The sequence below is a fragment of the Zerene cesonia genome, chromosome 22, assembly GCF_012273895.1.
Source record: "Zerene cesonia ecotype Mississippi chromosome 22, Zerene_cesonia_1.1, whole genome shotgun sequence".
Lineage (NCBI taxonomy): Eukaryota > Metazoa > Arthropoda > Insecta > Lepidoptera > Pieridae > Zerene > Zerene cesonia.
In genome coordinates this window covers 4,200,747-4,212,130 of record NC_052123.1, presented here as the reverse complement: position 1 = coordinate 4,212,130, position 11,384 = coordinate 4,200,747, and the positions used below count along the sequence as shown (strand labels likewise).

General features: G+C 33.2%; 3 protein-coding genes across 3 annotated transcripts; 2 read left to right on the top strand and 1 right to left on the bottom strand.

Moving 5' to 3' along the window:
- The first annotated feature begins 1,620 nt into the window (after positions 1–1,620).
- Positions 1,621–3,615, top strand: LOC119835961 (catalase-like). Its single transcript, XM_038361094.1, has 2 exons — positions 1,621–1,644; positions 2,185–3,615. The coding sequence occupies exons 1-2, from the start codon at positions 1,621–1,623 to the stop codon at positions 3,613–3,615; spliced, it is 1,455 nt and encodes a 484-aa protein (XP_038217022.1).
- A 1,021-nt stretch (positions 3,616–4,636) lies between these two features.
- On the bottom strand, positions 4,637–7,316 carry LOC119835960 (myc-associated zinc finger protein-like). Its single transcript, XM_038361093.1, has 5 exons — positions 7,239–7,316; positions 6,326–6,431; positions 5,864–5,985; positions 4,961–5,163; positions 4,637–4,655 (listed from the first exon to the last, which is right to left on the bottom strand). The coding sequence occupies exons 1-5, from the start codon at positions 7,314–7,316 to the stop codon at positions 4,637–4,639; spliced, it is 528 nt and encodes a 175-aa protein (XP_038217021.1).
- A 737-nt stretch (positions 7,317–8,053) lies between these two features.
- LOC119836009 (methylosome subunit pICln) lies at positions 8,054–11,309 on the top strand. The gene is made up of 6 exons (XM_038361173.1): positions 8,054–8,191; positions 8,426–8,566; positions 9,115–9,210; positions 9,690–9,820; positions 10,240–10,353; positions 10,882–11,309. The coding sequence occupies exons 1-6, from the start codon at positions 8,070–8,072 to the stop codon at positions 10,911–10,913; spliced, it is 636 nt and encodes a 211-aa protein (XP_038217101.1). The 5' UTR covers positions 8,054–8,069; the 3' UTR covers positions 10,914–11,309.
- The last annotated feature ends 75 nt before the right edge of the window (positions 11,310–11,384 follow it).

The following is an 11,384-nucleotide window of genomic DNA, read 5'->3' as shown; positions in this document are numbered from 1 at the left end:
TAATAAATGTTATTTGCAGTTAACAATTTTCTTTTTTCTTTATTACAATATTTATGGCAAGACTAGGTAGATTATATTTTTTGTTTCAATTATCTATCATTTCTACTAGAAAAAGGTTAATTTCAAGAGTATGGATATTGCTTATAGCCAGGATAAAAAAAACTAAACTCCTTAAATCAACGAACCCCAAAATAAGCCACTTATTTATTTAAAAAAATAAATAAGCGACTTATTTAAGCGACTAAACGAACTTTACTCAGAGAACAAGGAGTCCACTAAGTGAAGCTAAGTTTATTTTATATATTTTTTATTTATTAATACAAAACAAAATTAATAACAGAAAATAATAATAACAATTTCTTTTATTTCTTTAGCCCTTATAGTATTACCTATTGTTAAAAAAAAAATTACAAGAACAAACAGCCTATGTCACAGGAAATCTGAAAAAAAAAATCTAGTAGTGACTAGACCTAAGTAAACTGGGGTAATGTCAAAAAAATTATGTCGGACGAACTGATAGCGGTGAACAGTAAAAACGTAATATATTACGGTTTTATCAATTCTGAATATAAAACGGAAGCACATAAACGAAATAAACCTATTAATTAATTATTATAGTTACAATAACTTATATCGCGGTATGTTTCGTTTTATATTTGTTGCTTTATTTTTTCAGAGCTAAGAATATGAAAAAAAATATCTTTAACATAGCGTTTTTCTTGGCTTCTCCTGCACGCTTGTATGTAACCGGCTCCTTTAGATCTGCTCTTTAAACTGACAGATAATGTTGAACTTTGTATACCTATTAGTATTACTATCAAAGATCAGTATTAACCCTACTAATATTATAAATGCGAGAGTTTGTAAGGATGTGTGTGTGTTTGTTGCTCTTTCACGCAAAAACTACTGAACCGATTGCAATGAAATTTGGTACGTAGATAACTGGACAACGGGAATAACATATGGGCAACCTTTTTTCTCGATATTCCTACGGGATACGATATTGCGCGGGTGAATATATTATATTTATATCAAAATAACAATATAATATAAAATTATGGAGTAATTATTAATATTGTGAGTTTATCTTCTTATCCTGATTAGTTTCAAATAATTTTGTTAAATCTGTATAAGAGTCAGTATGACAATGTATTGATTCAATCTTTACAGCGTTTTCTTTTAATATTTTTTGTAAAAAAAATATATATCATTCATTATATGGAGACGTTGTTACGCCATAAAAAATGTTGTTTTATATTCTCTACAATAAAGTGTAACGCTATTAAATCTATAACAGTTCTATTGTAATTTCTTTCAAAAAATTAAATATAAAAGAGCTATATAAAAAAAATATTAAAAAAAATATTTGAACACCTGTATATACAACATTCAAATGCATAAATAACAAGTCTAATAGCGAATTTCAATTATTACATTCATCAATATGACGAAGAAAGGTCGAAAAAATTTGCAAAAAAAACATATTTTAATTCTACTGCTCTGTGTCTCGACTCAGTGTTATGAGCTAGACCCAGTACGCGATCAAATTTTATTATATAAGAAGAGAACTGAGGTGAGAATACTAATTTAATCTTCTTTATTTTTTATGCGAAAGGGTAAATGAGTTGGTGGTTCGCCTGGATGGTAAGCGATCACCAGCGCCCGTGAACATTGGCAGAGGTAATGCCTCAGCAAATGCTTTGCCCGCCCCGCTATTAAGGGATAAGGAAGGGATTGGCGACGGTAATAAAGGAATGGACTGGGGAGGGTGATTTTTATTAATTTTTTGAGAAAATCGTTTTGGTTAAGTGGTGCATGCCTGCGTAAAAGGTTCGAATTTCTATAATGACTTTTTCAGACAGAGAAAGGGTTCGAGAATTCATCGATGAAATAGATTATATATGGTAAAGATATAAGTGTTCCAAACGGAATATAATAATACAATTTTGCGATTTACATAGATAAGCTTAACTATTTGATGTAAACACGTTTCGTCAAAGGTATCTGACCTTAGAAAATTTATTAAAAAATACCTGTTGATGTTACATACTTTTTGAAATAAAAAACCTTCATAAACAGCCTTCAATTTCGTAAGATGGATGTTACGAAGATAGAAATGTCTAGCATCATTTCATAGACTTATGTAATAAGAAGACCTACATAATATATTTATACCATTTACAGGGCGTATGCACTCGCTTAACCACAAGCAATGGCGCACCTGTTGAGAGCCGCGACACCTCAACACTGAACAAAAGCCTGATGTACAACAGTTTCTTCATGGATTCCTTGACTCGCTTCACACGGGAGAGGGTTCAGGAACGCGTCGTTCACGGCAAGGGCGCCGGCGCATTCGGGTATTTAGAAGTCACACATAATGTGACAGAATTCACGAAGGCCGATTTCCTCAACGGCATCGGGAAGAGGACCCCAGTGTCTGTGAGATTTTCGCCAACTGTAGTGGAACGGGGCGGCTCAGATATGTTCCGAGCGGCGCGGGGATTCGCCGTGAAGTTCTACACGCGCGAAGGCAATTTCGACTTCCTGGGCTTCAATACTGCCATGTTTGTAATCAAGGATCCTGTATTATTCCCCACTTTTATCCACAGTCAACGGCGGAACCCCTCTACTGGAATACGCGATAGCAACATGCTTTGGGACTTCTTAACACTGAATCCTGAATCGTTTAATTTGTTCATCACTGTATTCGGTGATGATGGTATACCGAAGGGCTATCGTCATATGGGTGGATTCAGCATACACACATATCAAATTCAGAACAAACAAGGTGAGATCTATTTTGCGAGATTACATTTCCGGCCAGACGCCGGGAAAGCGAGTATAACAACTGAAGAAGCTAGATATCTGGATGCTACCGATCCTGATTATTTTACCAGAGATTTGTACGAGGCGATCGCGTGTGGAAAACAAGTGAGTTGGACATTTCTTCTGCAAATACTGACCTTAGAACAAGCACTGAACAGTGATATTGATGTCTTTGATGTGACAATAGAACTGCCTACAGATGAATACCCTCTCACAGAGGTTGGCAAATTGGTTCTTAATAGAAACCCAGTTAACAACTTCGCAGAAGTGGAGCAGTTGGCGTTCTGCCCATGTAATTTGGTACCCGGCATAGACGGAGCTCCAGATAAGGTTTTCGAGGCGCGAACCTTCGTCTACCGAGACACTAACATCTATCGTATGGGTGTAAACGTCAATAAGATCAAAGCTAATCGTCCGATCCAGGCTAGTACGTATAATAGAGATGGACGACCACCCGTAGGCGACAACGGAGAGGACATGCCAAATTATTATCCTAACTCTTTCAATGGACCAAAAGAGTATCAGGATAGGAACAGATCGAAGTTGATTGAGATTTACCAAAAGGAACCAAATAATACTGCACAAACCGGTCGGAGATACCGGGAAATGTCCGGTGGGGAGAAGGAGCGTCTAATAAGTAACATTATAGACAGCCTGGGTCCAGCCATACCGGAACTTCACGAGAGAGCGGTTAAAATATTTACAGAAATCGACCAGGATCTTGGGAGTCGAGTCTACCAAGCGTTGAAAGAATATCAGAGAGAACCAGCTTGTAACAATTTTGAGTAATCATGATATTTTATAAATAATTACGAATTGATGTAATTACTAACTACGGTTATGGATGCGAGATCTAAGTTATCTCAGCTAGCTTCCATAGAAAATCCTGGCAAAATTTTCCCAAAACTTTACAAAAACAAAGGCAAATATGAATCGTGAGAACGATTATTTTGTTTATAACGTTCATTCACTCTTTCACAGTTGGAAGAAATTGCTATTTAGCAATAAAGCTGCCCTTTGCATCTTATAACCTGTTTTTCTTAATTCAATGTATGCAATATAGAATATATAAATAAATAATAAAATTGTTAATATTTTCACTTACAACTTTATTTTGATATGACAATTTTTTATATGTATACTAGCTACACACCCTGGCTCCGCCCGGGTTGTCATTTATCGTAATTGAAATAATACAAACTGTCCTACTTTTAAAGTTGGATCATGATGCATTGTGTGCAAATTTGTTTAAAATTTGTTTAGTAGTTTAGGAGTCCATCGCGGACCAACAATGTGACATCATCATTTATAAACATTAAGATTCGTTATATCTATCTTCACGTTAGCTTGTAATAACATATTTTTATATGCATATTTGTAATATCTATTAGGGTTACACTATACGCTTTCACTAGAAGTCTAAATGGGTGTTTAGATAATGTCAATTATAACAATAGTAAAAAGCCAATTAATTAATAAATTACCATGAAATTTGAGAATTTATCGTACACGCAATTATATCTTCGCTAATTTTTTTTTTTTTGAAATTTTACAGGGTGTTCAATTTTTTTGTAAAATAATATTTTTGACGTATTTTCAATTTCATTTTCAATAACCGGTATTTTGTATTTGAAAACAATAATAAATTAATTGTGGTTGAAAATAGTATATTTTTAAATAAGTTTTGAATTTCGTGCATAATTCAAACGCGTTGTTAGGTTAATCGCAAAAAAAGAACAGAAATACTAAAATATCCTCTAAAGAGAAATCTGAGTAACTCTACAAATGTTTGTCCGTCACTTATTTACACCTAACTGCTGAACTGAATTCTATAAAAGGATAAATAATATAAAGTAAAATATCACTGTCACCATCTGGATACGTGGCGATCATCCACAGTGCGCTTTAGGAGGAACTTTTTACCGCGCACTACTCCTCTGTGGAACGATCTACCCGCTTCAGCATTTCCGAACCCTTAAAGGCCGGCAACACTCCCGCAACTCTCCAGGTTGCGTGGACGCCTATGGGCGGCGTTAATCTCCGGTGACGCGCCTGCTCGTTTGCCCGCTATTATATAAAAAAAAAAAAAAAAAATAGGATGTATTGCATAAAAGTAAACAAAAATAAAACATACCTTGTCCTAACACTCAGCATCTTCTTACAAACAGGACATTCGACCGTCTTCCTCTCGTGCACGGCCATGTGTCGTATCAACAAGTATTTAGCCGTACACGACACTCCGCACACGTCGCAAACAAACATGCATACTGCGCAGTGCACTTTACGTATGTGCGCCTTGAGAAGGGTTTGCGATTTAAATGATTTCCCACAGTTTTCCTGCAAATAAATTGTATGTCATTGATTTTTATTTATGTATTTATGTATGTAACAATACACTTTATTTTTCTGAGTCACACTTAAATTTAATATCCTATCCTACTAATATTATAAAAGCGAAAGTTTGTAAAGATGTGTGTTTGTTGCTCTTTCGCAAAAACGCAAAAACTTCTGAACCGATTGCAATGAAATTTGGTACGTGGATAGCTGGACAACTGGAATAACATATAGGCAACTTTTTATCCCGATATTGCTACGGGATATGGACTTACGCGAGTGAAACCGCGGGGCGCAGCTAGTAAATTATATTATTAAGATGTGTTTTTTTGTGATGGTAACGATTTTTCTACATTTAAAAATTTGCTGAAAAAGGATATGTAAAACATGTAATCAAACAAAAATTACTTATTTTATTTATTTATTTCCTTTGTTGGTCGACATTTAAAACATAAAATAAATTTTGAATAATTTAATTATATTCATATATAAATAAATTTTAATAAAGTTACTTCTACAAAGTTTCTAAATCTTCAAAATTCTCTATTGAAGCTACATTACGAAAAGATTGTAGCTTAAAAAAATTCCATTCTCATACTAAAGTTTACATGACCATAAATTATTATGAGTTTGAATAAATAAACATAGACATAATGTCTATTTGCATAAACATTGATGAAAAAGTTTCATTTTTTCCATTTACCTGTGGACAGATGAGACTAGATTTATCAACATCAATATGAAACTTTCTATTCTTTTTATTTGGATTCTTCTGAACAATTACTCTGTCCATAAATGTGAATTGACACTCATCTGCTTGTTTACCTGGACAAGGACAATAAATACAGCTAAAAAAAACCCTAAAATACACATATCAATGATAGAATATACTAAATTGTCTCACTTACGCTTATACAGAGTATACATAACAAAAATTATTGTTTCTGGCAAGCCCAATCAGCATAAGATAAACTCAGGAAATTATTGTATTGTCACCGATCCTTAATAAGTTTACAAAGTTGGGTTACTTATTCAATACAAGTATGTTTAAAGTGAGCCAAAATGGAGTCTTAAGACTACATACATAGAACTTACTTTAATATAAGCATGTTAAAAATCTCTTTATAATATTAGTGTAGAAATTAAAAAGGAAAAGGGAACTTACTCATACCTTCAACATGTTCTGTGTTTACTGCCACCGGTTCAGCAAATACTGTAGTGTTTAATCTATAATATTTCTCAGAGCTGTCATCTCCAATACCATCAAGAGGCTGATAAAAAAAATAGGAAACTAATTTTAAACAAGATAACAAATTTTTTGAAGATGCTCTTTTTTATAGCAGAGCAAGCAAAGGAGCAGGTGGGCCACCTGATGTTAAGTGGTCACCGCCCATAAACACTTGCAAAACTAAGGTGTTACAAGTTCTATGCCGGGCTTTCAGTGACATATACTTAAAATATAAATCATTCCAATGTTTCACCAAACGCAGAAAGAGGTTGCGGGTGAAACATATGATGGTGGATAGCCAACCATCCTGATAGTGCGGATGGAAAATTGGCTTTTATGCGGGGTGGTACGATATGGGAACTGTAACGCTGGCAAAAGGTTGAACAATTCCTCAGAGCACTCCCCATAGTACACTCTATACAAAATTCAAAGGTATGCAACATCTCTGCATAAAGATAGAAAATCAAGCCTATCGGAAAACCTACGGTCATTGAGAATTCGAGTTGCTCAACGTTGGATACGGTCAAGAGGAAGGAGATGGTACTGTGGGGCTCCAGTCCAGAGATGAGAACAGTACTCCATATGCGGGTACACCTGAGCCATGTACAGTTGAAGTCGGTGGACCGGTTTGAAGTACTGTCTCGATCTACTGAGCACACCAAGCTTTTTGGAGGCTAGTTTAGCCTTCGCTTCCAAATGACCGCGAAACTGAATGTCACTCGAGATTTCAATTCCGAGGATATTATTATGGCTTGGTTAAAGAGATCATTTTATGATCATAAAATCATTTTATGATCTGTAATCAAGGATCATTCGTAAAATTATTTAAAAAATAACAGAAGTTACTTACATCGACCTCCAAAATAAGTTTGTTGTTATCGTACATGTTTTCTTCTTCGATAAACACATTTGTTTGTGAAATCTCCATTCCACCGTAAAAATATTGTAAAATACCAAATCACACAATTTTAAATACTAAAGTTAAAATAAGAAATCCAGACTGAAACTTTAAATTTAAGTTCAATGAAAACTTAAATTTTAAAGTTTTATATTTAATTTCAATTATTTGTTCTATCACGGGTTATAGAATTTACAGTAATCATTAATCACCACATATATATCTTTTACATTAAAAAATATGTATTCTCGAATGTAATATTGTTTCGAAATATATAATTAACGAAAAGCGTGCTGCACGTTCACACATCGCCGTGAACAGTATATTGTGTTGTTTACATTTTTTAATTTCATTTTGTCAACAGTTGCATTTTGACATTTGACAATCGTATGGACACAGAAAGAAAATTTAGAATTTTCGAAAATAAAAGCTTATGTAATCAACAATAAAATAGATTATATCGAGATAGACTTTTGTAATCAAAAGAAAGATTTATTATATGTGGTCTTTACTTTTAGGACTTAATTCCTTCCATATGGATGTGTCTATGGCTCAAGTCATTATAGTTTATTTTTAAAACCGTGTTCTACACTCTGTGGTTATGTTATTTGCATGCGCGAAACGTGTTTTTTTTTGTGATATTATACTATTTTCTTTCTATTTCTGAAACCAAATGAGTTTCTTTTAGCATTCACTATTTGTTTTGTCAGTCATTTCAGTGACGTATCTAACAAATTAATTTTCAATAATTGAAACTATATATAATAATACGTCTTATTAAAAATGGTTGTAGTATCATCAACTTTTTCTGTGCCGGTAGAAGGCATTATTTTACAAACACCATCAACAAAATTGTTCATAAATGATCAAGAAATAGGTACAGCTACGTTATATATAACAGAAAAGTAAGGATCATTCTTATTTCATATGTACCTATAAGCGTTATTCTTTGTTTGGATAGATCTAAGAAGAATGGATATAATTTATTTTCTAATCTGCTATACGTCTTGGATTTTATTTATTTTCAGAAATGAGACTAGTGTGTAAAGGCAATTTTATATCCACAATGGACATCGCCCTTACGTAGTAAAATAAAATCATTATATTTTTTTAATAATTTTTTTATTCACGTTTTTCAGTAATGTTTTATGGGGCGGAGGAGTGGGCGCTTCCGGTGGTTCATCACCAACAATATCACTATTGTACCCAAGTATTTCTCTTCACGCTGTCCAGAGAGAGCCAAGTCCAGCCTTGTATATGGTGCTGAATTATGAATTAAGGTAATATAGATATCTTATTCATGCATTAATTAAGTTATTAATAATGATATCCTACTAATCCTATCCTATCCTACTAATATTATAAATGTGAAAGTTTGTAGGGATGTGTGTGTTTGTTGCTATTTTATGCAGAAACTACTAAACTATTCCTATGGGATACAGTCTTACTCAAGTGAAACCACAGGGCGCAGTTAGTTGTCTATGCTATAACTTTTTTGAATCTGTTATGGTGTAAGGGTATATTGAGCTGATCTTAAAATTATTTTATCAATAGAAAGTTAAATGATTTGTGAGTGTCAAAAGCTATATTTTAATGTGTAATTATGCACAAATCATAAAAGAAATATATTATTCAATTAATTATATGATATCAACAGCTAAAATGCTTGTATGATTCAAATTTTTCTGTTCACCTTGATTAATTTAACACACTTAAATAGAAAATTTCTTTGTAATGAAATACAAAATCACACATTATTTGATTTCAGAACTCTAGTCTTAAACTATTTAAAATCAATTTTATATCAAAAGCAACCACATATTTTCAGATTACCCCTTAACCAGTCCGGAGGTGGCGACACAAATGATAGTCAAAATGATGATGAGGAATTTGATGCTGACGATCAACCCATCACCCAGTTGAGGTAACAACTTCCACACATTTTTTCTTTGTCTTTTTTTGGCAATGGAGCTGGTGGGTGGTGGAGAGGATTAACAACTTTAAATGGAAAATGATAGAGAAAGGAATAAAGGAAAGGATGGGGATGGGTAAGGAATAGCAAAAGGTCTGGTCAAATTCATGCTGAAGCGTGCCCAATTACCTCTTATATCTACATGGTTATCTTAAGCACCTTAGTAATCAGCTGTAAAATTCTCAAGATGACAAAATATTAAAGATGAGACAGACGTCTGATAGACTCCACTTTGATTGGATGTCTTTTAGATTAAATGTGTCAGAATATTGTTTTTAGTGTATATTTTCTTTTCTCTTACTTATAATATGAAAGTGGAAAGTTTATCTGAATGTATGTTTGTTACTCTTTCACGCGAATTCGAAACCACCTGGTGATGATACAGTTTAATAAACAAAAAAAAAAAATATCGGCAAATGGCAACATTTCAGATTCATTCCAGCCAACGAGCATGACCTGCAACCGATGTATTCAGCTATGAGCCAAGGGCAAGCACTGCACCCCGACCCACAGGATGTGGATGATGATGACCCTTACATGGATGGAGAGGATTTTGATGAAGGTTCATATAATTTTTGTGTCTGTCTATCTATATATAAAAGGTGATATGTAAATTACACATTATTTTCCTTACTTTACTTTCTAGAAGGTATTTCACGGGCAGTGGTGATCGCTTACCATCAGGCGAATTGCCAGCACAGTTGCCCGCTATGATATAAAAAAATAGTCACTACATAGTATAAAGCAAACTCGCTTCCCTCGTTTCTATGTATGGATAATGACAATGGATTTTGATGGGTTTTTTTTAATAGATAGACTGATTCAAGAGGGCTTATATGTGTAATTATGGAGAAATTTAACAATATAATGTGTGCGAAGCCGCGGGCAAAAGCTAGTATGTATATATATGTGTTAAAACATGTATTATTATTTATTACAAGATATATTTTCATTTATTCCTTAACACCTAAACAATTCCAGGCGAAGAGGAGTTCGAAGACGCGGAGGAGAGCGAGGGTAGTCCGGAGGAGGCGGCGAGGAGTCAACTGCAACAGATGCGAATTGAAAACACCAATGGCACTTCCAACTTTCATGGTCAGTGGATATTTTAAGCTTGTTATATTGCTACGTTCTAATTCAAATGAACTGTTGTGAGTCCGACTCGCTCTTGGCCATTTTTTGTTTTTTAAAAATAACCAAAATATAAATGGTCGAAATAGCAAGTGACACCTTTTATCTGGGGTTGTATAGACAGAACACTGAGTAGTTATCTACATATTATGTATAATGCAAATTTTATTTTCGCGGCATATATGAATGTGTGTGCTAAATTTCATCAATAACAGTTCAGTAGTCCATACTTACACACATTCAATTATTATCAAAATAATCACTGGCCGCTGGTCACAGATCTTTCCGGTTTGACCCGGAATAAAAGAAAAATTAAAATAAGATATAGACACACATAAGGCACTCATAGATAAAGTATATTTATATTTTTATTAATATAGTAAAATCAATTACAAGGTATCAGATTCACAAACTTTATCGCTCTATAATATTAGTGTAGATTTCATTAGAGTTTATGTTGTAAAATTGCTAATATGATAAATTTATTTTCAGATTGTGAAGACATGGACAATGAACAGAATTAATTTTTAATTTTAATGTTAATTATAAATTACAATTAAACCTTGGTTTTATTACACGCTGTGATTTGCATGCAATTACGGTTTAGCTGACTGTTTGTTGGAATGCATTTAACCATTAATGAATAAAGTGATCATTAAAAAAAATACAATAAACGGCTCAATTATATTCAAGAATTTAGAAATATTAAAATTGCATATGACATTTTTATATACTTCATTAAAATTGAATGTAAACTTAGTGAAAACGACTAAATTGTGATTCATTAATAAAATAAGACAATCTGACAGATACAAAAAATTAAATATAAGTGATGTGTGAAAGGCCTTTGTCGTATAAATATTTGCCTTAGTTGATCCGGAAAGGACTAAAAACCTATTTTTTACATATTTATGTTTTACGATAATAAAATATAGTTTAAAAAAACTAAAAAACACGCTTTTCAAGCACATCAAACTAAAAACTATAAAATAATT

What these genes read in the sequence shown, in the direction of transcription:
- LOC119835960 (XM_038361093.1), bottom strand. Translation starts at nt 7,316, where the DNA reads ATGGAGATTTCACAAACAAATGTGTTTATCGAAGAAGAAAACATGTAC. An exon ending in AACTTATTTTGGAGGTCGAT is followed by an intron (nt 6,432 to 7,238) that starts GTAAGTAACTTC and finishes TTTTTTTATCAG; the next exon opens with CCTCTTGATGGTATTGGAGA. An exon ending in AGAACATGTTGAAGGTATGA is followed by an intron (nt 5,986 to 6,325) that starts GTAAGTTCCCTT and finishes GTCCTTGTCCAG; the next exon opens with GTAAACAAGCAGATGAGTGT.
- LOC119835961 (XM_038361094.1), top strand. Translation starts at nt 1,621, where the DNA reads ATGAGTTGGTGGTTCGCCTGGATG. An exon ending in GTTGGTGGTTCGCCTGGATG is followed by an intron (nt 1,645 to 2,184) that starts GTAAGCGATCAC and finishes TACCATTTACAG; the next exon opens with GGCGTATGCACTCGCTTAAC.
- LOC119836009 (XM_038361173.1), top strand. Translation starts at nt 8,070, where the DNA reads ATGGTTGTAGTATCATCAACTTTTTCTGTGCCGGTAGAAGGCATTATT. An exon ending in ACGTTATATATAACAGAAAA is followed by an intron (nt 8,192 to 8,425) that starts GTAAGGATCATT and finishes CACGTTTTTCAG; the next exon opens with TAATGTTTTATGGGGCGGAG. An exon ending in TGGCACTTCCAACTTTCATG is followed by an intron (nt 10,354 to 10,881) that starts GTCAGTGGATAT and finishes ATTTATTTTCAG; the next exon opens with ATTGTGAAGACATGGACAAT.